Below are 27425 nucleotides of genomic sequence, written 5' to 3'. Positions count from 1 at the left end.
AAGAATAGTTGAAAGACCCTCTACCCGGAGATGGCAGCGCACATACGTTTAATAGAAGTCATTTTTCCATACTGTATAGGTGACCTTTCAGAGCAGAATCATGCCATCGCATCTTTAAATGAGTCCATTAGCCTACTACACATGAATCAAATGCTAGAGTACAACTGTAATTACTTTGCCCTGACTAGTAAACCTGTATTACCAGCGAGTGAATTAGAACAAGTTACTGCCACCAGCTTGGTGTACTGAATAAACATATTCCCCCTTGATGAAAATTAATGCAGACAGACTCTGAGCACTAGAGAAAGCTTTATTCACGCAGATGGTTCTAAAGTTGGGGTTAGGACAGGCTGCTACTTTTACTACGTTGTCTCCACAAGTTTACACTGCTGAAGTCTGGAACAGATTTCCCTGCAGTCTGTCACTTCTTCAGGGAGAGCTCCATCTTGATCACGAAGGCCTGGGTCCGCACCAGACTTCAACAAGATCTCCACAATGTCCAAAAACTCACAGGAGGAAGCTATAGAGAGAAGAAAAGAAAACGTTGTAACTCAATAATGAATAATTTCCTAAGACGCAGCACACTGCACCACAAACAAACCAAAGAGTAGAGTCATTCCAAGATGACAAACCACATTCTATAGAAATGGGCATTCTGGGGCCACCCACCCACAACTAAAGCTACACCAAGGTCATTCCAGGGCCATCCACAACGTAAACCAAGAGGCATTTAAGGACTACAGCCTCAAAATAAAGATCAGAAGACATATACCTAGTAACTGAACCTTACAATGTCAAACAATATTCTATAGCAAGAGTTATTTAAGGGCCTGTCAAATCCTAAAGGCATCCCAGGTTCCCTCAACCACACACTGCATCTAGACTCTCCACAAGACCACCAAACAGCAACCAACACAACGAGGCACCCTAGGTCACCAGGGCACACCCTACAGCAGGAGTCATTAATCCCACCACACACTAACAGACACAGCAGGTACACCAAACCACAATTTACATAAAAAAGACCCCCGATTTGCTAACATCTACATGAAGAGGCGTCCCAGTGTCAGAAAAACACAACCTACATGAGAGGCATTGCGCGGTCACTCGACGCACACAACATAAAGGTAATCAAACCATGCCCTTCTCAACTGCCCTTCCTAGAACAACCGCTGTCATTCAACACCAAGAGGCACTGTAGGGTCACTGCAACTCAACATGGATATATATAAAGTGCCATCAGAAGGTCACAAAATTAAACCCAACAATAAATAGAGGCATAGGATCACCAAACACCATCAACACTACAAGATCACCAGACACTGCACCAAGAGTCATACCAGGGTCGCTCAACCACAACCACTACTTAGAAAAACACCAGGGTCGCTCAACACCAAGAGGTATTCTAGGGTTATTGAACCACATCAAAGAACATTGGCATTCAAAAGGATACTTTAACCTATTCAACACCAGATTAGCCTGCTGGGTTACAAAATGACATTCATCGACTAAAGGTATTGCAAGGTCAGAGCACAACAGCTAGAAGCATTACAGGATCACAGCACCAAAGCAACATCAAGACACATTCTAGGGACACAACACCACGCCCAACACAAACAGGCCAGAGAGTCACCCAAAGCTAAGAGGCATTATAGTCACCCAACATCAAGAGGCACTACAGTCACCCAACATCAAGAGGCTCACCAGGCTACGGTGTGAGGCATGCCAGGGTCAACTGATCACACTGAATGCCAAGTATCCAAGTGTCACTAAACCATAACCAACAGGCAGGCTGTCGCAGTAGCTAAATAAACAAGAGACTTCAGGGGCATTCAACCACCTCTCCCCTAAACCAGTAGCATTACATGGACACCTAAAACTAATAAGGTACTACAGTGCCACTAGTACATACCCTACATTAAGAGGCTTGTATAGACCACCCAATGAAGCCTATACCACAAGGCATTACTGGCTATTCAATTATACCCACCATTATTAAGACCATAGGGTCACACTGCCACAGTTAGGAAACACTGAGGCTGTACGGATTCTAAAGGTTTTCCAAATGTCTGTATGCAGTGATGCCATGAGTTTTAAGGTTGGAACTAACCAAGAAGTAAACTATGTTTTACATGACTGAACGGAGATTGGGAATCAAAGTTCCCACACACACCTGTGTCAGCGAAGTATGCTTGTTGTATGTACTTTATTCGATATAAAAATACCATAAAAGCATGTACAAACGTGATTTAGCAATCAAAGAAAACCATCATTACATACAACTAATGACACTAATAATTTATCTAAAAAGTCATTAAAATAATTAATACAGTATATACAATAAAAACATGTCATATAACGGGTGCAATAATACAGATTTGGGACCCTTGAATCACTAACACTTGTTGTGTTTTAGCAGCTTAGTACGTATCAACCAGGCACTGCCCAAGTATTTGGCTCCCACACAGGTCATACTGAGAGAAGAAGGATCTGTTTTAAATGTGCGTAATGCTACCCTGTAATCCATAAACCCCAGATTTTTACAAGTGGGTTAAAGCCATTTCCTCCTGGCAGCCCTATATGCGGGACAAGCAAAGAGGAAATGGGGGATAGATTCTGAGGGCGCCTGACAACCAGGGCACCTCACAGAAAATAAACTATTGCTTCTCCAGCCCGCTACCAACTCATTAACAGGGAGAATTCCTAACCTGAGCTTCATGTATAGCGTTCTATCTCGTGGAGATTGTATATAATCGAGATAGTATTCGAATCTAGCATCGGGCTTATGCTCCAGAAACGGTTCTGTGAGAGTCCGCCAGTTGGATTTTCACGTCTCCTCCCCTTTTACCCATTCCCAGTATGCCTTCTTGATTATTTGCTTCGTTGGTGGGGTCTGACTTGCCCATGAATCTCCATACCCTATCGCTGTTACCAACTGTTATAATTTGCAGATCCATTTGATCTTGCTCCCTGTGTCTAAACTGATAATCTCGCTCAGTGCAGCAGCATAGTTGGCCAGTTCTGGGGTTCTTCTTAGGCGCACCCAAAAAAGTAGCGGGCGTAATCTTACAATCTCTGAAATGGAGTGCTTCCCAAAATTCATTCGGAGTGGCGTTAGAGGGGTAGAAAGAGGAAGAGAAATCAGACCTCTGTAAAACTTGTTTTCTGATTTCTCCAAGTCGCTGACATTCTCGAATCCCCATAATTCCGACCCGTAGAGTGCTGAGGGCAAAGCTTTACCATCGTAGACCACGAGAGCCTAGATGAAAGCTGCTGTTCTCTCAAGATTGCCCCCGCCACCCGCTTGTGATTAATGAGCATCTTGGCCAGATGGGCATTCCACTTCATCAAGTTGTTCATCCGAATGCCCAGATAGGCAAAAGACTCTACGGTTTCTAAGGGAGTGCCATTAAAAGTGATGCCATTCTTAAAACGTTTAGACGGAGAGAGTGTCATTAATTTCGTCTTACTAGTAGTAATGGAAAGTCCCCGTAAATCGCAAAACTAACTGAACCGGTCTAACAATTTTTGTAGACCACTAGGGCTTTTTGACACCAATAGGGTGTCGTCGGCGAATAGGAGGGTGGGGGATTTCTCCCCCGCCAGGGTAGGAGCGTCAGTTGCAACCTCTCTCAAATGGTCTACCACCCCATTTACAAAGAGAGAGAAGAGAGTTGGAGCCAGCCCGCAACCCTGGTGAACCCCCCTATTCGCCGCCACCCTTCCAGTCAGCTGTCCTTGGTTACCCCACCTGATTCTAGCATAATTCCCCTCATGGAGGTGCTTGGTAAAATCGAGAATCATAGGTTGGATGCCCATATCAGACAACACCTGCCAAAGCTTGGCTCGAGGGACCAGATCGAATGCGGTCTTGAGGTCGATAAAGGCTAGATATAAACTGCCTTTCCCGATGGTCACTACTTTCCAATGTAGCATGAAAAATCTAAACACTTGGTCCATTGTGCCGACTTTCTGTCTAAACCCTGCTTGGAAGTGCGAAAGGACGTTGCCGTCATCCATCCATGACCTTATCCTCATTAGGAGGACCCTGCCAACCACCTTCTGTGTTACGTCGATTAAACTAATCGGTCTATAGTTGGCAGGATCCTCCCAATTGCCCTTTTAGGTTTTGCCTGGTGAAAGCTGCGCTCTGCGCAGCTTTTTCGCGCAGGCGAAAACCTAATGAGTATAGTAGGGGAGACAGGAACGGCCCCCGTCTTCCTTTGGCTAGCTCCATAAATGGAGGCTAGCCATTGGAAGGCGGGCCTGTCCGTCAATGCCGGACCAGATTCGGGGGCGTTCCCGAGAATTTTTACCTTTGGCTACGTCACGCTACGTCAGCCAAAAGCCGGGAACGCCCCCGAATCTGGTCCGGCATTGCCGGCACCCGCCTTCCTGCTCGGGGCCGGGGAGTTTCGTGAAAAACACCCAGAGCGCTTCATAGCGCTTTTCTGCCCTAGCGAGTGCTCACCTCGCTTTTTTGTAATTAAATTGTCCCCTGGCGGGCGCCCAGGGACCTTGCCGCTATTGTTTATTTTCACCTCGAGGGAGCCCACCCCTCGGTGAATTCACTCCCCGCCTGCAGTAGCTGAGACGGGCCGCCGCGCTGCCCGCGACGACCCGGAAGCTGAGGGGGCGACCCGGAAGTCCCGCTCCCCCAGCGCGGACAAGGAGAAGCAGCTGCACCCACCGGCAGGGCTCCATGGTGAGAGCACCCGGCCCCAAGAAGCGGGACCGGGTGAGGAAGAGCTGCAGTGTCCAAGTACCGGTGAGTGCGGCCGCAGAGAAGGGAGGGGTGCCGGGACACGTCCATTACCCGGAACTCGCTACATGGACGCGCGGACCGGATGCGTCTTCTGACCTTCTGACTCAGGTGAGAGCCATCCCGTCCACCCGATGCTGACCGCAGTAGCCCCTTATTATCTCTCTCTGACCTCATTCTTATTTTCCCTCCCAGGTCGCCTCGAATAGTTCTGGACGCACCCGTCCAGTACAGTACTCCCACCTTTGGCACGGGGTGCCCTGGTCGTTTACTGTACTTTTTACCACGTGGCCGACTTTGTATCCAGTAGTCGCCACCACGGTAAGACCCCCTGCCACTGTCAGTCATCACGCCGCTCGCACTCTCGTCCTCTGATAATCACCCCATACTTTTTTCTTTTCTTTAGTCTTCCGAAGAGCACCTGGACATCCACAGAGCGCAGCAGGTGAAACATGCATCATTTTACATTCCTTCCGACTAGCGGTTCTTCCATGATTTCCTCCCCCCCCCCGCCCTCCTCTGTGACTTGTATACCTTTGTGGGGTTCTTCTTGTGTTATTGACACACGATATTAATATCCTCTTTCTATGTAGACTCGACTAAGGTCTCTCCCAGAAACTGTTTTTAGACCATGCACTACTTGAGCTTCTTACATGTCACTATATGACACTATATTACCTTCTCCTACCACTCTCCAGTGTCACCTGCGTAACTGCCTTTATTCATTCTCCAGTGCGTTTGTGTGCTTAATACACGTATCATTACGAACTCTCGTCCTTTTCATTTACGTGACCCCCTTCTATTTGCCTGTAACTACGCTTGGGCTCGGGCTTGCAGTGTGTGTGGGGGCTTGCAGTGTGTTGGGGGGCTTGCAGTGTGTGTGGGGGCTTGCAGTGTGTTGGGGGGGCTTGCAGTGTGTGGGGGGGGGGCTCGCAGTGTGTGGGGGGCTTGCAGTGTGTTGGGGGGCTCGCAGTGTGTGGGGGGCTTGCAGTGTGTGTGGGGGCTTGCAGTGTGTTGGGGGGCTTGCAGTGTGTTGGGGGCTTGCAGTGTGTGGGGGGGCTCGCAGTGTGTGGGGGGGCTCGCAGTGTGTGGGGGGGCTCGCAGTGTGTGTGGGGGCTCGCAGTGTGTTGGGGGCTTGCAGTGTGTTGGGGGGGCTTGCAGTGTGTGGGGGGGCTTGCAGTGTGTGGGGGGCTTGCAGTGTGTGGGGGCTTGCAGTGTGTGGGGGGGGCTTGCAGTGTGTGGGGGGCTTGCAGTGTGTGGGGGGCTTGCAGTGTGTGGGGGGCTTGCAGTGTGTGGGGGGGGCTTGCAGTCTGTGTGGGGGGGCTCGCAGTGTGTGGGGGGGCTCGCAGTGTGTGGGGGGGCTCGCAGTGTGTGGGGGGGCTCGCAGTGTGTAGGGAGGCTCTGTGGGTGTGTGGGGGGCTTTGTATGGCTGTGTGTGTGGGGGGCTCTGTGTGGGTGTGTGTGTGGGGAGGCCTCAGAGTGTGAGTTGGGGGCTCTCTGTGGGTGTTTGTGGGTGTCATTTGCGAGAGATAAAGCTAGTGGCATTGTAAATGACAATGCCATTTATTTATGTTAAAAAAAAACATAAATAAAAATATTGTCAAGAGCAATGCCAATAGCTCAAACTTTAACAAAGGCAAAACCATTGCATTGTAAATGCTTGTTATATATTGCCACTACCTCTGCACCCTTCCAAGAGTCCTGGACTGGATGGCCTCTAGCTATCAGGTTCATTAAAAGCAGAATGAAGTCAGCCCACACTTTTGCTTCGCGTAGCAAGAGGTCGCCAGGGAGGCCATCCGGACCCGCCGCCTTTCCTGCGGCTAGCCCGGCTATAGCAGAAGCAACTTCTTTGAGGTTAAAAGGTTCAAATAGTTTAGAGTTCTCATGTGCATCGTCGGATGCAAGTCCCCCAGCTGGTAGTGAGAGGTTCTCATTATAGATTGGTGAGATAGTTCCAACATCACAATATAGACCAAGAAAATGGGCATACCATTCGAGTTCTGTGATGTGGTTAGGGATCGGATCGGATCCCTTCCGGATGCCTCTGTTGAGTATTTCCCAAAATGCAGCGGTGTCTTTCAATTGGAAGGCTTCTTTAAGTTCCTGCCAATGCAGTTCTTCCCAATTGCGCTTATCTATCTCTACTGCCGGAGAGTACTCTTTCCTAGCTATTCTAACCAGAGAGGGGTTGTTACTTTGTAGTGCCAAAGAAAGACTACGCCTCTTTTCCCTGCAAACGTCTGAGTAGCACAGGTTAGAAGGCCTGGGGAGATGTTTTTGTTTGGTACTCTGATTGCTAGGGTCTAGAATGGCAAAGAACATTCCCAATCCGTCTATCATCTTTTGATAGAATTCAGGCAGTGGGGAATTCTCTATATCCTCTGTGGCATCACTAATTGACACCAACTCTATGGTCTTATGCTCAATGAGTTCTCTCATACTATTCAATTTATTTATTGAGTTTACATACACTCAACACACAAAGGACCGTTTACTTCTGTCACAGAATTAAAGTTTTGTATAAGTTAATAGTGGCAGCAGATAATAGCAATTATATTTCTAAGTCTTAGACAAATGTAACATAGAAAAGTATAAATTCAAAGGTGCCATTTTATTAATCAATGAACAGGAAACTTACAAAAGGTTTAAACAAAAAATTGAATATTCTTTGTAAGTACACAAAGGCTTTACCAACAAGGGACACCAGCCTTTCAAAACCTCTTTCCCCGCCTCCACTCCACGTTCATTCTAACTAGCTTTGTGGCCCTCTTATAGCATGAGTTGCCAGGTAGGTCAGACCTCAAAAGGTGAGTTGACCATCTGAAAAGGAAGACTATATGGGCATGCTTTAGTAAAGAGGCCACCTCTGGAACTGGAGGACTGGGCAAATTCCCTCTGAAATGAATGTTAAAGGGTGAAATTCTACTTCCAGGTAGCCGAGTAAGACTACTACTACTTTTAGTAGTGCTCAGCCTTGGTACTAATGGTCTCCAAGCTTTGTTTTGATTCCTTGTGCTAGGCTTTTGGTGAGATCCTCGCCAGCTTAGAAGCCATCTTCTCCAAGCAGAGTGGGGAAGTTTGTAATCTCGCATAAGTGACATTTTACTCATTTAACCAGCAGTTCCACCAGCATTGTTTCCTATCTGAAGAAGAATCATTAGTGTTTCAGACACTCCCATTTCTTTATCCAGAGAAACCCACAACCATGTCTTCAGCAACGTCAGGATGCTGTCCCGAATTACCCACTGTTCCTGCTTTAAGGGCACCAAAATGTGTCTGCGCTTGGACAAGGACAGAATCACAACGGTGCTATTTTGAACTCATACGTTCTGTGTTCTCTGCTGCTATCAATCGTATCCACACAGGGCCTACTGAGCCTTTCAGCTTTTTGAGTTCCATATTTACCTCTTAGTCACAGCGCCTGAAAATAGCAGTCAGTAGTAATAGGAAAATAACATATCATTATTAGGGGACGAGAGGCAGAGAAGCAGAACTATGGCAGGAGGCCAAGAAGCAGGAATATATTGTGGAGCAAAAGGGGGTCAAAACGTATACAGAGACCTTGGTTACTTCCAGCTTTGAGGTATCTAGTTATTACAAAATGCGATTCTAGGTTAAAATATATAGTGTCTAAATCTGAGCCCCCTTCGAGGGCCAGGACAAATGTAAACAATGTACTCCCATCCCCATCCCTTATGTAAAAAGATCCATTATCGGAAAAGCGGGGCTTTGAGGAATTAGAATGAATGAGGTCCAAAGTAATGGGGCAAGAGGGGGGCACAGAAGCAGGAGGGACAGGGGAGAGCCTGTCACTGCTCTGTCAAGGAGGCGGAGTGTCGCCAGCAGCCCGTCCCTCCGCCTGGAATGATAACAAGAGCTGGATTTATGGCCCCGGGAACCTCCATTTCTCAAGTGCCAGCGGCTGCCCTGACAGAGCCACAGGTGAGGGTGAATCTCCATTCCGCGGCGCGCGCCTCCCGCCATCATCAATCCTCCGGGGTCCGGGCCTTCCTTCCATCCTGTGCCTCGCCTCGCCGCGCCCGCCCGCCCGCCCTCCGAGGCGCACGACAGATGGCGCGGGGGAGGGGCCGAGGCTGCGGCAGGCGTGTGCCAGTGTGTGTAAAGAGTCCCTTGATTTCCTCGGGGACACATAAAGCGAAGGAAGCAAGTGGTCCCAAGGCACGCGAAAGCCAATGCTAACAGGTCATTTATAACGGGCGGCAGCGCTCTGCCAACAAGTGCCCGAGCCGCAGGCACTCGCAGCTGCAAACCAGGCCCAGAGAACCCAGAAACACCCCCAAAACATCGACTCCCCGCGACCCGCACTCTCATTAGAGCGAACAGCGCTTCAATGCCCCGTCAGGGGTCGCATAGAAATCCATTTGCGTCACTCAACAGGTGCAGTTGCAGCGTCGCCGAGCAAACCTCATCCAGATAGGCAACCTAGTCTGAATTTACATTGACTTCACTGTTCCACACGAACTACTCTTCACCACAGCTTAAATGGGACTCCTCCAACCATCACCGGGTCACGAGAGCCTCGACAGGAACCGGGGCCGCCGGAATTAAGAGCAGCACACTTCCACTTCCGGTGCGTAGCATGGTGAAGCCAGAACTAACAAGACACCAGAGCGGAAATGTGTCCCCTGCAACCAGCACTCTGCCACAGAGACCCCTCAAATCGTTTAGGCATAAAAAAGTATAGGCATGAAAACCTGCAAAGCACCACTTCTGGACCTACAGCCAAGTATACCCGTAACAGTCAAAACCATAATCAGAAAATCTTTGAGTGAGCAATTAAAACCATAATCAAATAAATAGCACAAACTATATTTTGGTAAATCAATTAATACATAAAAGTACATTGTGGATAAACCAAAACAAAATCAAAGTCATCGACTCCACACAACACCAGAGCAGATAGGAGTCTTCTGTAACCAGCCTTCTCCAAACTTATCAAGTCTTCCAGGTCCAGTCTACACAGAAACTATAGACATCCACATGGCCCACTCTGACCCTCAAGACCACTGCCCAAATGAACCTCTTGAACTAGCATTCTGCCACCAACCCCATAATAGCCAGTGCAGAAACCAAAAGTATACTGAGCTGCAAAGTCCCGCAGTCAGAGGTCCGACGGGCTCAAGGATATACTTTGTCAGTTTTCAAATGATATACTTTGACTCCCAGACCTGTGTGCATCCTCTGTCCTGCCAGCTGTGAGCTTAGAGTTTCAAACCTCTCCATCTGGTTCTGAACTACTCTGCCCCTCAGGTAACCTTCCCCCAGTGATAAACTCCAGGTCTAACCACCTCTGTACAGAATTCCATTGCTTATAGAAAGGTTTGCACTTTGTTAAATGACCAGGTGTACATACCCAGTCTATCACAGCATGGTTCACAACCAGTGCACCATACCACCTGCTCCGACCAATCTGGCTAAAGCTACTGTACAAATCTAAATTAACTGTTTCTGATGGATATTCTAACCGCAGAGTCCTCACCTTTAGAATATCCCCAGGCGCCAGACTGGATCCAGAAGTTTTGAACAGCACTTCTCCCGTTTGCCTGTAAGTTGCGCTGCACAGGGATTCATGGACTTTGTTCTGTGCCAGAAGTTATACACAAATCTGGAGATCTCTACCACTTTTGCCTATTCAATGGACAAGTTTATTCTAAAACATCTTTTTCCAGCTTACAAGGGAACTATGTTCCCTCCTATAACTAAAAGGTTTAAATATTGTATGGAATGCTGCAAACAAATGTCTGTGACAGAATGCCAAGAGATATGCCTCTGATGTTTGGGTTCTATGTACAACTCCAAGTCCTGCGAGGTGTGTACCCTTATTTATTTATTTATTTATTCAAAGTTTTATATAGCGCGAACAAGATCTTTGCAGATATCAGAGCGCTTTACAGAGACCGGGGTAGGGGCAATAGGAGGGTGATTAAAACACTATTGGGTACAATATAGTAGCATAATAGGATAGCAATCATGTGCAAATATGATATCAGTCCACAAACAAGTGACTAATAATACAAGACAGTGCAGAGTCTTTGATCCAACAACAATAAAGATCAGGTGAGCTTAGGCCATCAGGCTGGCTTTTACCTCGTACTTAAAACTTACGGGAAACAAGGGGTAGGGGCCACCATAAGGTGGTTAGACTAACTATTGGGTACAAAATAGTAAACGGTAGTAGATGAGGTAACATAATCGGATATCAGTCCTGTACAAATATAAAACCAGCAGACAATCAGGTAACCAGTACTACAGTAACCGGTGCAAAAGTCTCTGTTCCATCAGCAATAGAGTTTAGGTAAATTTGGCCATAAGGATGGCTTTGACCTTTTTTAAAAAGTGCTGTGGAGGAGATACGCCTGGTTTCAGGAGGGAGTGCATTCCAGATCCTGGGAGCCATTCCTGAGGAGGAGCGTTTGCATGTTTTTTCCTTCCGGAATCTACGAGGTTTCAGAAGTAGATGTTTTGCACTTCTATTGGATCTCGAGCCTCCAGATATAGTCAGCTTTTGGGTGAGGTAGCTGGGTGACTTGTGGTGTACAGCCGAGTGTGTCATAACGGCTATTTTCAGCTGTATTCTGGCTTCAACAGGCAGCCAGTTCAGGGATTTTAAGTCAGGGGATATATGCGAATGCTTCCTTGAACCAGTGATGAGTCTCGCGGCAGCGTTCAAAGAAGCTCTTAGGGGTGCGGTTGTTGAAAGGGGGAGTCCGCTAAGGGATGCAATTCCGTAGTCTATGCGAGGGATGACTAGGGCTTGTACAGCATTTTGGAAGTCCTTAGCTGGGAAGAAGGGTTTAAGTTTCCTCAGAGTGTTGATTTGGAAGTTTGCTCCTTTAGTTGCTTTGCTAATGTGCTGCTGCATGTTGAGCTTGTCGTCAAGTGTAATACCTAGAGATTTCGCAGATTCCACGATGGTGGGTTGGACATTGAGCCTAGTTAGGTGATTGAGCCAGGTTTGGGTGATGGCCATTTTCGCGGGAGGTGAGATAAGAAGGAATTCAGTTTTCAGAGCATTTAGTTTGAGGTGATTGATGGCCAACCATGATTGGGTGTTTCTGAGTGTGGAGTTCAGAAGCTCGATGTCTTCCGGGGATTGTAGCTTGAGATAGAGTTGAGTGTCATCGGCGTACATATGGAAGTGTACATTAGATGCTTGAAGCAAGGTGGTGAGTGGTTCCATGACAAGGTTGAACAATGTGGGGGATAGGGAGGATCCTTGTGGGACGCCTAAAGTTACAGGCAGAGGTGAGGATAGCACGTTGTTGATCTTGAACTTCTGAGACGGGTTGTGCAGAAAGGAGGTGATCCGAAGGCGATATGCAAAGTGAAGCTAAGCTGTACATCACAGAACACCAAAAAATAGTCACAAAGTCCCACTCCCGAATGAAGTTGAGGGCACAGACCGTTCCTGTAATGGTCCAAGTTGCAGTCCAAGTCTTCTGGCAAGTCGAAGTTAAAGAAGAAGTTCAGAAGGCTAAGCAGGATTCGTCGAAGTCCAGCCACTCAGCCTACAGAAATCACAAGAATGTCAGGGTACCTCTGTGTCTCACCCTCAGTTTCTCACAAAGGAACCAATTCTGCAACTGTTCCCGATAGACCCAGAATTTCCAGGGCCATTGGCAACACTGCAACAGATTACAACCTGGTTGCAAATCTTTGTCACTCTTCCATCTCCTGGTGGCATACCTCTGGGCTTTAAAGATACACGGAGGCCTCCAGTCTGGTTACCGCAGGCAGTCTGCCCTCTGCACCATCTATGCTTCCAGAACCTATCTCGAGTCCCGATCTGACATCGGAGCGGACTTGCAACCCGGCACCAAAATTCAAACCAGTCCCTTGATGTCGACATCAGCCTGACGCCCTAGAGGAAGGTTTTGTCCTAATTGCTCCATCTGACTCACAGATGAATTAGTCTTGACTCTGACCAAGGTCGTGTCTCTAAGCCGCACTGACGCACCCTGCCCCAGTTTAACCAGACAGAACATGCTTTTACATCTGAGCTGCACTTCATTGCTCAAACAACTTTTCGGTTCTCATTCTGTTCGGAGTAAAGCAGGTTTTGGAGATTATAAGGATTATTTCTCCCTACACTATGATGATGACATTCTCTACATGGATCTGCAGAAGGCCTACGAGTTGGACATTTCCCTGGACACTGGGTTGTGTTCTCCCAAATGGACAATCAACAGAAGATCACTAGCCAGCACAGCCCTCTGGACAGTCAATGCTATTTGTTTGCAGGAGAGATACTCCCATGCTTTATCAGACATGGTTACTGAGATCTAGCTAGTAGTCCCGGACGAATTTTGGCCCAACCTGGCTCAAACAATCCAGAATTTAAGGAAACAACTTACCAGTTCTGGCCTGCACAATATCGACGGCTCGGGCAGAGCAGTCAGCACTAGCATGGTGCTTCAGTGTCACGCATGGATGAGAGTGATCGGCTTCTCCGAGGACGTGCAAGCCTAACTGATGGATATGCTATTTGACGGATCTAGCCTGCTTGGCAAGAATGCAGATTCTCCTCTGGAGCACTTCAAAGAAAGCCGGGCCATGGCGTGTACCTTAAGTCTTTCTACTCCTGCGAGGCAGTGCCCTCAACAGTTTTGCCCAGTTAAGGCTACTCCAGGGATTTGGCAAACCGCCAACCCCAAATCCTACTGCCTCTGCAACAGGCACCTCAGCCCCTTCGGGGTAGTGGTTGCAGAGCTGGGATCAAGCAGACAACGCCCAGGCTACCAGGGACAGCAAACTTACCAGTCCCACAACCCTGCAGCATCAGATTCCAAGTCACTGTAATTTGCCCTTAATGTCACACGACCACCCTGTGGGGGGCAGGGTCAGACATTTCCTTGAAGGGAGCAAAATATAAAATCAGACTGGTGGTTCCTTCAGATAGTTCGACGAGGCTATGTCTTGACATTCCCGACTATTCCTATTTGACTGCTGCATCTTCTGAGCGCATCAGAACGTCTTTCATAGGATCACCTGTCCATCTAAAGAGGTACAAGCTCTTTTGGCCAAAGTAGCCACAGAGAGTTTACCAGGCCCAGAAGTGTGGACTATTACGTAAATATTTTATTCACCCCCTGAATACCTTCTTGGGAAATGACAAATTCAAGATGCTCACCTTGTCCCAGGTTCTGACTGCCTTGGATGCAAGCAACTGGATTGGGGTTTTAGACCTACGGGATGCCTAATTTCATGTACCCATCCTGCACTTACACAGATGCTACTTGCAGTTCAAGGTAAGTCAGAAACATTTTCAATTTGCTGAGCTGCCCTTTGACCTCGGGTGTTCACAAACGTGATGGCAGCTCTTGCAGCACACCTTTGGAGGTTGGGGCTTCTAGCTATCTCTTACCTTGACAACTGGCTGTTAAAGGTGGGCTTGCCATGGTCAGTCGTAGAACACTTTCAGACGATGGCAAGCCTCCTAACTTTGAGGTTCACCATCAATGTGCCAGCTCCTTTGTAAAGGCTCCATATGGGTCATTCTGGGTAATGTACTATTTCTAGCCTTCCCTCTATCACGAGTCCCGAACATTTAAGCTATAATCCCGATGTTTCGGCCTCAGTCCTGGGTCTGAGTAAGAGTGGCTTTTGGCCCCTTGGTCTCCTACATCCTTCTAGTCAATTATGCCAGGTGGCATATGTGGGCTCCGAGGTGAAACTTGAAGTCTCATTGAGACTAGCAAGTTTTGGAGGAGACGCAATGGACCTTCATAAGTGGCTCCTCAACTTCAACTGGACCAGCGGCTGACTCCTCTCCCTGCCATCCTCAGAGCTGACAGTGGTGATGGATGCATTGGAAGGACAGGTAATCTGGCAGGGGTGGAGATCAGAGGATTCTGGACCAGTTACAGGCAAAACTGTCAGATGTCTTATTATTTATCTTTGGCTAAGGAGGGACGTACAATGGGCACCATTAAAGGCTATTTGCTGGATATTTCTGGCTTTCTTGTGTTTGGCGGACTGACCATCGCTTTTCAAAACACCTGCTGTGGTGAGATTTATAAAAAGTTTGAAACCTATGCTTCCCCCAAACCATTTGTCCTACAACAGTGAGATCTTAATTTGGTCCTCACTTTCCTTGTGCACTTCCTTTGAACCGATGTATAGCTGTTCAGAAAGAGCAGACATAGTGAAGACTGAATTATTGGTCATATGACTTTAGTTCACTGCATGAGTGAACTACAAGCTCTCTCTTTGCGACCACCTTATATCAACTTTTTCTTAGATAAAGTGGTGTTCAGGACTAATGTGAGCTTTTTGCCAAATGTGTTGACTCCTTTTCAAATTAGGTAATCCATCACTCTCCTTCTTAGTTCCACCTCACCCCTCGAAAGAGAAGAGACTATATTGGCAGTGGCACACATAGTGCCTATTTTAGATATCAGGTCATGACATGTGCATCATGGCAAAACCAAAGGGGATTATGGACGGAGTGTTGAACATTGAAAGCACTCACCCCCAGTCAACTGATCTGGGTTTAATCCATCATTCTTTAGCTCACTCCACCACCCCAGTTCAGACATGGCCAAATGCAAATCAGTCTGACCCTGTGCCTCATGGTAACAGTCCAGCCCGAACTGCCAAGCCATGTCTTCCCTGGACCGGAAACAAGCATCCTGCGACCGGTTTCTGGCTAACCGTCCTCATCACCCAGGCTAGCGCTTGAATCCAGCGGCAAAGTGAGCAAGGGACTCACGTCTGGGCATACCCTTCCAACTTAGGGCGAACAAAGCAAAACCAAAGGGGATGATGGACGGAGTGTTGAACATTGCAAGCACTCACCCCCAGACAACTGATCTGGGCTTAATCCAACATCCTTCTTTAGCTCACTCCGCCACCCCAGTTCAGACATGGCCATATGCAAATCATTCTGACCCTGTGCCTATGGAACAGTCCAGCCCGAACTGCCAAGCATTGCACATGTTCATGAAGCACTACTTCCTTGACAGCCAGGTCCGATTAAATGGGTACTTCCCATGTTTGGTCCCATAGGACTTTTTACTCAGAGCCATCTTTTTAGTGGATACTCTAACCGCAGATTCCTCACCACCCTCCCGTCTTCCTGTACTGTGAAATAGTCTATTTTTCTATCTAAAAAGGGCACAAATTAAAGATTGGCCCACTTGTACCTCTAATTATTGTTGGGCTTTACATCGGTGGGCACGGACAGAGTCAAGAAAAGGATGTTGACACACCCGCGTAGCTAGGCGGGGGCGGAGGGGGCGGTCCGCCCCAGGCGGCACTATTGTGAGGGTGGCGGCCGCATAGCACTGGCCCGTTGCGGCGGCCTTTAAAATTTATTTGGGGACACTCAGAGTGTCCCAAAATACATTATAAAGGCCACCGCAACGGGCCAGTGCTGCACGGCCGCGGTTTGAACTGCAAGCGCTGCGCACGTGACCTGCTGCTTGCTAAAAAGCTCCAGAGCATGACGTCTGAGCAGCCACTACTTCCGATGCGTGCAGCCAGGGAGAGGCAGTGTAGGCCACAACTGTGAGCCTGCTGCTGCCCTGTAGCTAAGAAAGGTGCTGCTTTCCACTTTCGGTCTGCCCGTCATGATTCCGTGGTCTGGACAAGGGGTCCAGAACCAGAACTCGGGCCCGACCGGAGCCATGCTGCCTGCACTACAGCTCTCTCTGAGAGCATGTACCATCCCAGGGGCATGCACCTGTTGCTCTCTTCGCGCGGCCTGCCTCAAATTCAAGTAAGTGAATTTTTAACTGTGAACTCCTAAAACAATGCTCTTAAATAAAAGTGATGTCCCTTTGCTCATTTTATGGCGGCCGAGCAGTCAAGAAAGCAATTAGGTAAAGTTTCTTATTTTAAGTTTGTCAGAGCAAAACAAGAAATGAAAGAGCTCTTGATGAACATTTCGATAGTGGAGTCGGCACCCTGGCTACTTTCCGTACCCCACCGAACAATGATGTCATCATTGATGTGTGCTTTCATGTGAGGAGACCAAATAAATCTGAAAAACACTCCTCATCTGCCTCTTTCTCTTTTTATCCCCCCCTATGGCAGTCATATTATCCTCTGTACTCGAGATGAGCAAGTGGCAAGCATACTGCGCCGGTTTTTGCAATAGATAATCTGACCGTATTACAATAACTGACTTAGCTAAAATTTACAGAAACATTCTTTTGTTTGTAGTGGCGCAGCGCACGCTGTCAATGAGTGGTGCAGATCTGAGTCTTCATTTTGTTTAACAGTACGATCAGCGTAGAAGAGAACAAAGGTGCTTCAGTTTCTGGGGCTTTCCATCAGTTTTAACATCTTCTTAGAATGTCTTGATGCTCAAATGGGTGAAACAGCTGATATTGATATGTTTTCCTGGTTTTCATTGCTGGATTTTGGTTGCGAGAAAGTGTCACTCATAGTTGTTGAAATGTCACACATAATTAAACTGAATTTATGAAAATGTCACTCATGGCAATCTGAAACCTTGGCAGCTATGGGTGCTGAGCTTGCAGCAGCCCATTTAGCTTGTTAGCACCACTGAAAAGGAACAAACTACTACCATGAAAGTGTGGATAGGATGAGGCGTAATGACCAGAGCTGCCGACTTGGGGCCAAATGTACCAGTTATGCAGAGTTTGTGTAGTTCCTTTTAATATGCCCACAGATGGAATCTATACTGAAAAAACCCCACAATTTTATTCCATATGGTGTCAAGATACAGTTTGGGCCTGTGATATTTTCTTCCAGTTAGTAGCGTATTTACATGCAAATCTGTTTTTTACAGTGGTGCATTCCGAGAGTCTGTGTGACCTCCAGACCCCATGAGTTGGTCCCCTGCAAGACTGTGGAGTACTAACAAAATATGACTGTGTAAGAAACGTTAATATAGTTCTTGGGATGAGTTCTGCAGTGAACCATAACTGAATCTGTTTACTTTATGAATTATTGTTTTGCCCATAAAGTTTAGATTACTTTCAGATTAGTAAATGTAGTTGGTGTCAATAGTCTGTGCAGCTGGATTGCAAGGAGTCGTCTCCAGTTAGTGCCCTTCCATTTCTGGTGCTTTGAAGCAATATTCAAGATCTCCTTAGAGTTTTTCATTGCTCATATGGGTGTCATTTCTGATATTTGTATGTTTCCCTTGTATTCCTTGCTAAAATTTGATCGCAAGAAAGTGTCACTCAGTCATTGAAATGTCACTCATAATTACACTTAAATTATGAAAATTTCACACAGGGCATTCTGAAACCTTGGCAGCTATGCAACACCAATATTGTTCTATCCTCTCAAACTATGCTCCTCGGGATACAGGAGGCAGGAATGGCTAGAGGGGGTGATTCCTTAATATATGTGGCCATGGCTGTTTTCGTATGTGCATCGCATCAGCAATCCACAGCCTCACAATTTTCAGCAATGGCAGGGGGCTTGTTTTGTCTATCCTGAATTTAGAAATCGCATTGTATGAGCACAAAGGAAGAAGGTCCAGGCAGAAGGGAAAAAGAATATGGGGGCCTCTGTCGGATTGGGTTTATGATCTTTGGCTGGCCCCGGATCCTTGGGTAGGATGACCTGCTTTTGAGCCTAAATGCAGGCATGGTTTTTGCACTGTATGGCTTTTTCTGCTTACACATGTACAAGTACAGCACTTTATGATCAGATTAGTTTTGATATTGGTTATATTATACGGGCAGGCTGCTCGAATCCTTTGCATTTGGTGCGGATTTGAATGAATTGAACTCTGGGTGTTAGTATGCTGGTGAAAATATGGTTGAAGGCCTATAACTGATTGTATGGTCTTAAATATGTCCTTGACCCTAAATTTCGCAGTGGACTGAGCATGGTAAAATTATCTAGGTGGCATGATGGCACTGTCAGTAGTGATAGTTTATGGTACATTTAAGTTCTCTTGGATGCATGCCAGCAACTCTAATGTATGATTTGGGATTTTTATGTAACATGCTTTGGTTCATACTGGTTTAGTCACCCCTCATAGCCAACTACACAGCGTATCTTTATGAGGGATACTCTCTGTAATGTACTTTATGTGTTGTCTTTTGTTGACAAGTATGACGTGATGTGATAGCTAATTGTAAGATATGTACTTATGTGTCTGTCTCTGCACGTACTTGGTTGGCATGCTGCAGAATGTGATGAAAATGCATGGATTGTTGGCACCCCTACTACCACTCCCTGATGACGGTGGGTGAATCAGCTATGGTGCCTGACACCCCCGGATAGGACCTGTTTCCTTGAAGTGTCCTACTGTGCTGCAGGTGGGGTGGTGGGTAGTGGAAGGAGCATGTGGGATGGCTACCACTGAGCTCTCATGGGGGGCGTGGGTGGAGCGAGCAGGCTTACACTGCAGGGCTGCTACTGCCCCAACTGCATTACTCAAGTTAGTCTAGTGATCAGGTGCATTGGACTCACTTGTAGTATCCTGAAGGTGCTGCCAGGGGAATCGTGGTCAAACCCAGTGTGGTGAACCAGTCTGCAGACATTGCTGAGGTCATGGACGGGGAAGATAGGGGACAGGGGACAAGGGTCCTGCACAAGCTGTGTTGTTACAAGTGAGATGTCACAAACAGGGTAGGTAGAACTGATGTAAGTTTCTGGTTTCCTTCTACTTTTCCTTCAGTGGTATAGCTAGGTGGGGGCGGTCCGCCCCAGGTGGCACTATTTTGGGGACGGGGGCTGTCTTGCCCTGGACCGTGTTATGTATGTGCATGTAACTTGGATGATCAAGATAACTATTAGCGGCAATACTACGTGTCTCTCGGACCTCTTTCAGGTGCTCGCCGTCCTTTTTCCCCGAGCACCCCCCCAGGGGGGCGGCAATCTGAAGGATAGCCCCGGGCGCCACAAGCTCTAGCTATGCCCCTGTGTTGACATGTAGAGGTGGCCCTTACATGTGGCTCAATCGTCACTTTTGGGGCAGAATGAAGTTGATGCAGAGCTATGTGACACCACCTACCAGCATGGAAGCAATGCTGTTTAAATGTACCGGATCCAGTCTGTCGCCTGCAGATGTTTTAAAGGTGAAGAATATGAAGTTGGATAATCCACCAGAAAGAATGCTACCAGAGGTAAGTAACCTGTTCATCTGGTAAGTCCTTGTCTACCTCAGAGCTGCATCCAGCGCTCCCCATCCACCACAGCTGGTTTACTCTAAAGCTTGAAAGTGCAGTCACCTCTCAGTTCAGCCTGGGCTACTCAAGACTATGATAAAACACATCTCCTAACCACCCCTTTGTCTGTGGCTTAGTTTAGCCATAAAACTCAACTTGCCCTTCTCATGCATCCTGGACATTCCTGGGCACCTGATCCAAGCTTGTAGAGCCATCTGAATCCATGCCGGTGCAGCTCTAAACCACCCCTACTGAGTTTTCTCCAAATACTGAGTTTTCTCCAAAACCATATTGGCTTCAAAATGTCAGGCCAATTTTAACCTCAGTGCTCCAATCTCCTCCTTCGACTGGACTTTCTAATATGTAAATGCAGCAGTGAGGGGTCATCCCGTTAACCTGGAATCACCAATTAATGGTAAACTGCAAGACTGTCCAACACATGTTCCGGAAGGTAAGATCCAGGTTAGATTTTCAGGTTTAATAATTATATGATGAATTTACATACAACAAAGTTAAATGAAATTAATATATATATAATCAGTGGTTATCCTAAAAACCTAGCATGGATTTTGGCCTTCTGAAACGATGCTGAACACCCCGGTGGGTCTGTTTGTGCTTTGCACGGTGTAAATCTGTTGGACGATTTGGAAACGGTGGAACCGTTCTGCTTGTCAGTCCGTCTTTCCCCCCTACACCAGATCCTGTTTAATCAACAATGTCAAGATTTATAGCCTATATGAGTTCAGGATGTGCGCTGCCTGCAATCTGGAGTGATGCTGCCATGGGGACAGCTGTCAGCTCAAAACAGTAACTCATGATCGGGGCGGATGGGCTGGCAGGTGCAGCCCCTGGCAAGGCAGGCAGTTGGATCGAGTCTACATTACACAGAGTGAAGGACAGACTCTAAATAGATGGAGGTCCTTCCATTACCATGTCTTTACTCCGACTGCCTCGAGGGTCTGTGGATTGCTCCCCAAGGTGGGATATAACTTTACCATCCCCTTCTCGTCCACAGCGCTAGTTTGTGTCATGACAGCAACAAACACAAGTCTGCGGCTTAGGCACAGTATGAAGAGCAGTTTGGTTCAGTGGGTATGATCGTTGCCATCCTAGCATTCACCTCCCTTCATGGGCACAGTCATACCAGGATTGTGAACATCTGCCACTCTCCAAGCTTCCAGCGCCCCAGACCGGCGATGGCCAGCCCTGCCCTCCACCAAGCGCAGTCACAACTAAGCAAACCGGATCAGCGCCCCTTTCTGTGCTGCTCGCTCTCACAGCCAAGATCCCTCCCCGCGGCACACACTGCCAGCTCAATCTACAGCGCAGACATGGCAAAAGACCTCTCTTTCTGCTTTGCACATACAGCAGGAACCCGCCTCTGAACCACAGCACTGACAGCGCTATTCTCTGCAGTGCGCCCTGCTGGTTTAAACCGTCTTGCTGTTTCCCACACTGACATCTCAGGGGTCACTGTGGGCTACTGGTCTTCCACAGAATGTGAGACACACCCTCCTCCCCCTGAGATCTCTTACCATAATGCAACGCTGTCTGGCCTTCATTGTCCTGCAAAACACAAGAGAAAGGGTAATGATTAGGTGTATGGCTAACATCAACGTGCACCAGAATGGCGCAATGCCACAGTGTGGCGCAAAGTATGCAGTATGGAAGCCCAAGAGCAGGATAATGTAGAGAGAAGAGTGCGGAGGAAGGAGGGGTAAGCAGGAAGAGCATGAGCCAGTGACGTGGACAGAGCATGGCAGCAGGGCTCAGAGATCGATAACATAATAGAAACATAGCGCAGGACAGCGTATGCAGAAACTGGCAAAGCAATATAGGGTGCGACACAGGGTCAGACTGGGACAGAAATTAGGCCCGGGCACCAAAATAAAAGTGGTCCCCATCAGCGAATCAGATAGCTAAACGAGCAATGGAAATGCCAATGGGTCTGGCTTTAAAGGAATGTTGTGTGGCAGTGTGAAACATTACAATAAAATAGCATGGGAATGGATATGTATTTGTATGGAAGCAAAGCACTGTGGAATAATATTGGTGTAAGTAAAAAGATCAGGTGACCGGGCACTGTCAAGCCAGACCTAAACATCCATGTAGGTTAGTGACTGCCCTCCTCCCAGCTGTGCTGGTGCCAGAGAAAAACACATTTTCTAGTTATATAAGACACTTTAATAGCAATGCAATGTCCTGTGTGTGCCCCTGAAGATTCAAGCTCAGGCAGATGGATAAAGAAAATGATCACAGCTGTGTCGAGTGCAAGCACCTTTTTTGTGGACGCGTGCAACTTCTGCCCAATCAAAATATGTACTCTGGCTCCGAATATGTGGGCGGAGCAAAAACCCCTCTCCTTGTAGTATTCACATAATTGTCTGGCCAGGCCATAAAAAAAAAGTTGCCCACATTTGCAAATCAGGGCATGCTTGAACTTGTTAAGACAGGCTGTATAAGTGTTCTGCAAGGTGTGGCATGTGTGTTCTTCTGTAGGCAATCTTTGTGGTAATATCCGGAAAATTACTAGTTAAAAAAACAGGCCCACCAAACCATTAAACAGGCACACAAATAGCCCCAAAAAAAAACGGCCAACACACTGATCTGTCAGATCCGCCCTTCCAGCATTGCCATATTGCCTTATGGGCCTGTCCGACCCTGGTGTGACAGTATTAAGTCATGTGTACCGAGAAGAACGGCACGGGGCACATGATGTTCCACAAATCACATGAAATAAAGACGGTCAACAAGGCAAAATGCAATCACAAAGCACAGAAATTTACAGTACAATATTTATTTACATCTAGAAGTTTGTGGTAATTTAAAACAAATAGATAATATCACCTACTACATAAAGGTGGTTTATATAAAAGAATAACCACAGGATCAAGGTACTGGCTTTGTTGCAGGTCGCGCTGCTGCTGCGCTGTCTATTTTAACTGCCCGTTTTTTATCTGTGTTATTTTGATTTTCGTTTTCCCCTGTTTTTAGGCGCTTTGCTTGGGAATACCCTCCTGCCCTCTCACCTGCATATAAAAGTGTATACGCACCGCCGTTTGGCGGGTCCGGGTCCCGGGGTTGGTTTGGTGGGCGCCATCTTGCCTTGGGCTGTCGAGATCTTCCACGGGCGCCATCTTGGAGCGTCTCTACGCTCGGTATGCTAATCGCCTCGCCTACTTAAGGCGGACTCGACACCAGTAGCCTGGTCAAGGTACTGGCTTTGTTGCAGGTCGCGCTGCTGCTGCGCTGTCTATTTTAACTGCCCGTTTTTTATCTGTGTTATTTTGATTTTCGTTTTCCCCTGTTTTTAGGCGCTTTGCTTGGGAATACCCTCCTGCCATCTCACCTGCATATAAAAGTGTATACGCACCGCCGTTTGGCGGGTCCGGGTCCCGGGGTTGGTTTGGTGGGCGCCATCTTGCCTTGGGCTGTCCAGATCTTCCACGGGCGCCATCTTGGAGCGTCTCTACGCTTGGTATGCTAATCGCCTCGCCTACTTAAAGTCGTCCTCTCCCGCGCAGCGGGATCGCGCAGTGGGACGCCGTCGCTAAGCCGGAGTCGTGCCTGAGTCCTGCCCGTCTGCGCCCGTCCGCGTTGAGGACGCGCCGGGCGCTGCGGCCTTTAGGTATTTTCACATCCTCAGGTTCGGCTACACGGGTTTGCGCTATGCTTGTATATTCTGCCGCCATGCTGCGGGCCTTAGGACACTCTGTCCCGAGATGTATACATGCACCTATACACCCGCTCAGTGGCCCTTATCAGTGCGCCTGTGGCCAGTGGGCGGTGGACTCTCCGGTCAAGATCTGTCAGGAGGCTCCACCGGTCGCTCCGTGTAGCAGCCGTCAGGCTCACGCTCTGCGCATCCTTAGCCTTAACGCGAGGTCTTTAGTTCAACATCACCAAGCCGTTAGGGACCTGTTACGAGATGAGGCCCCTGACATTGTGGCTATTACGGAAACGTGGCTGAAGGATGACGATACGGCCATCATTAATCTGGCATTCCCCTCTGATTTTTCGGTTTTCACCCTGAATCGATTGACTAGGGGAGGGGGCATCGCTCTCGCAGTGAGATCTAGTCTCTCTTGTTGTTGGTCTGCCCTTAACATCGCAGGCTGCGAGAGTGCTGTCTTTAAAATCTTGGTTAACCCTCAGTTCTCCCTTTCAGGGATGGTAGTCTATCGCCCTCCGGGAAGCGATGTGGCATTTAGGGCTGCCTTTCCCGACGCTGTAAGTTCTCTGGCGTTGGGGGTGTGCTAATTTTTCTATCTTGGGGGACCTCAATTTGCACTTTGAGAATCAGAATATCTCTACGGTGTGCAGTTTTCTAGCCGATTTGGAGGCTCTTCAACTCCAACAAATAGTGCTGCACCCCACACACGTAGGCGGCCATACGTTAGATCCGTTTTTTACGAACTTGACAGAGGCCACTGTTACGGCCGTTACTCCGCTCGGCTGGATGGACCATTCTTTGGTGGCCATCCATGTCCCCTTGTCGGGAATTTCTTCTTCTGCTCCCGTAAGGATGGTCTCCACACGGCACTGGAGTAAATTGAGACTTGAGGACCTTCATCGTGTCCTCGCGGCAGAGCCATTGGGACCTTTGGAGGACGTAGATGCAGGTTACGATCGGTTCTGCTCTTGGGTTACTAAGGCACTTGATTCCCTGATTCCCATCTCGGCTAGGAAAATCAGCTCCAGGGAGTCAAGCCCTTGGTATGACAGTGCTTTACGCGCACTCAAGGGCAGTTGTAGGCGAGCAGAGAGGGAGTGGCGGAAGATGTACGACAGCGGGAAGAAGGTTGTTTACCTCGCTGCCGTTAAAATTTACCATCGTGCTATATGCCGGGCCCGGGCAGCTTTTTACGCTGCGGAGTTCGGCAATAGCCCAAATCCATCAAAAACCATCTTCAAAGTGATGAAGGACCTTGTGGCAAAGCGGGCCTCGGCTATAACTACGAGCTCCACGGCGCATTGTGAGGCTCTTGCCCTGTACTTCCTAGAAAAAGTTCAGAACATCTACTTAACATTCCCTGTCACTAGGCCACCGGTAGGTACTCTTTGTAACATCTATGGAGATTCTCTGCTTCATGTGTTGCCCCCGTTGACATCTGAGGGATTTGACATCTTGGCTCAGCAGGTGAAATCCGGGTCGCCCGCTGATCCGCTTAAGCCAGCCCTTTTTAGAGACCAGCTGTTTGTGGGTCGTACCTCGGTACTCTCCCTGATTAATATCTCGCTGGCTTCGGGTACGGTTCCAGCCAGTTGGAAGCGGGCTGTGGTTTCTCCTATTTTGAAGAAACCCGCCTTGGACCCGGAAAAACCGGAAAATTATCGGCCTATTTCCCTGCTCCCCTGGCCGACTAAAGTCGTGGAGGCCCATGTGAACAAGGTTCTTTCCGACCATCTCACTCGAGCTGACATCTTAGACCCCACCCAGAACGGGTTCCGTGCTGGCCACAGCACGGAGACCGCCCTTCTCACCATGGCTGAACATCTTCGCACAGTGATGGATGCAGGACAGACGGCGGCGCTGGTATTATTAGATCTAAGCGCCGCCTTTGATACTGTCTCTCATTCCATCCTGTTGCATCGCCTGGAGGAGATTGGGGTGGGCGGGTCTGCCCTCCAGTGGTTCCGGTCCTTCCTCGATGGTCGCTTCTTCAGCGTTGCGGTGCCACCGTTCCAGTCCAAGTTCCATCCTCTGAAACAGGGAGTGCCGCAGGGATCCTCGCTGAGTCCCACGTTGTTCAATCTATACGTGAGACCGCTGGCTGAGGTGGTCAGGCAGTGGGGCATGACCATGGTGTCATATGCCGATGACACCCAGCTAGCGGTTACGATCAGCGGGGATGCGGACCAAGATGCTCCCAGGTTTCAGAGTGGACTTAGGGCGGTGGCAAGCTGGATGAAGGCCAACTGTCTCCAGCTCAACGCGAAGAAGACCGAGATCATGATTGTCGGTAGAAGGGCGGATCTCTGGGGGGACAGGTGGTGTCCTTCGGAGCTTGGGTCGGCCCCTCTTCCGGTGACGGAATTAAAAAACCTGGGAGTGTGGATGGATCCCACTCTCAGTTTTGTGGGGCACACGAAGAAAACGACCGCCTGTTGTTTTGGAATCCTCCGGGCTCTGCGACCAGTCCTGAAGTTCTCCGACCCCCGCACCCGGCAGTTGGTAATACAGGCGACTGTTATATCGCGCCTGGATTATGCCAGCTCTCTCCTGGTGGGGGCTAACCTGGCTGAAGTCACCCGCCTCCAACGTGCGCAGAATGCTGCCACTAGAGCAATCGTTGGTCTTCCTAGATCCTGCCCTGTTTCCAGTACTTTGAAAGCATTGCACTGGCTGCCAGTTAGGGCCAGAATTCAATTCAAGGTACTGTGCCTGGCCTTTAAGATTCTAAAGGGTACGGCCCCTCAAATTCTTACGAACCTCCTGTCCTGGTATGCCCCCACTCGGCCTTTGAGATCTTTGGGCCAAGCTCTTACTATCATCCCTCGATATATGTTGTGCCGTGTTGGTGGTCGTTCCTTCCGGGTCAAAGCAGCCGAACTGTGGAACTCCCTCCCGGTGGAGATTCGGCTGTTGGAGGATCTTTTCTCCTTCCGTAAGGCTATTAAAACCTTCTTATTTTAACTTGGTTCCTTTTCTTTAGCTGTTGTTTTTCCTGTGGCTGTTGCGTGTTACCTTGCCATGCGCCAGGACGTCCCTTAGCTGGGGCAGCTGTGCGCAGTACAAATTCACGTAACATAACAAATAGTTAAAAATGTTTACATTACTTTGTTGACTTCTGAGTGAGTGGTTCACAATAACTGTGTAAAACATGCCTAACCAGTTTATGACAATATAGTCAAGACTCTTTATGGGAAAATTACAATTACATCACTCCTCTATTGTACAACGTTATTAAAGCTGAGTTGCGACCTCAATATCTGCAGTCAGAGCAAGCAGACAGTGTGAAGAGTAGGTTTCTGTGCAGAATTACAACTGCGAACTAAATGATTGAAAGAATACGTCGTTTTTACACCTCTATGTTCTTCACAAATTTTCGATAAAAATTATTTGTGGAAACAGACATTTTTGGCTAGGGTTGTTTAGTAAATGCTTGAAGTTTATCACATACAAGGATAATTCTTTCGATTTTACCACAAGTTCTGAGCAACACCAGGTTTTGAAAGTGACACGCATTAAGTTCCTTACAACGCGTTTTCCAACAAATGTCATACTGCACATTGAGATGCTTGTTTTCACAGTAGAGATTCCACATGTATTTTTCACATGTGCAACCAGAGGATAATTTTCATAAAGGAAAATGTCCTAGTACAGTAGTGATCAAGGCCACACCTTCAGCAGTGGGATGACATCAGTAGCACTCAAGCGGAAGATGCGGAGAACCTCTACTATGCTGCTGGACCCTGAGAAATCCCCATTCTGCCTAATCCTGAAAGCAGCCTTGAGGGGAGAATACACATGGGCAGGAAGTCCCAAAATACTGGAGTTTACACTGCAAAACATCTTCCTCAACCACATAATAAATTAA

At 48.0% G+C, this 27425-nt stretch overlaps 1 protein-coding gene across 2 annotated transcripts in view; it reads right to left on the bottom strand.

Annotated features, from left to right (window-relative positions):
- Positions 1–296: 296 nt before the first annotated feature.
- Positions 297–27425, bottom strand: part of ACBD6 (acyl-CoA binding domain containing 6) — a 395397-nt gene continuing 368268 nt past the window's right edge. For both annotated transcript variants that reach the window (XM_078643536.1, XM_078643527.1), the window contains 2 exons: positions 21420–21450; positions 297–520 (listed from right to left, as the gene is read on the bottom strand). In XM_078643536.1, the coding sequence (XP_078499662.1) occupies positions 21449–21450 (2 nt within the window). In that variant the 3' untranslated portion in view covers positions 297–520; positions 21420–21448. The remainder of the gene's footprint in view (positions 521–21419; positions 21451–27425) is intronic.

This window comes from Lissotriton helveticus, chromosome 1_1, assembly GCF_964261635.1.
Source record: "Lissotriton helveticus chromosome 1_1, aLisHel1.1, whole genome shotgun sequence".
Lineage (NCBI taxonomy): Eukaryota > Metazoa > Chordata > Amphibia > Caudata > Salamandridae > Lissotriton > Lissotriton helveticus.
This window is presented reverse-complemented; position numbering and strand designations above follow the sequence as displayed.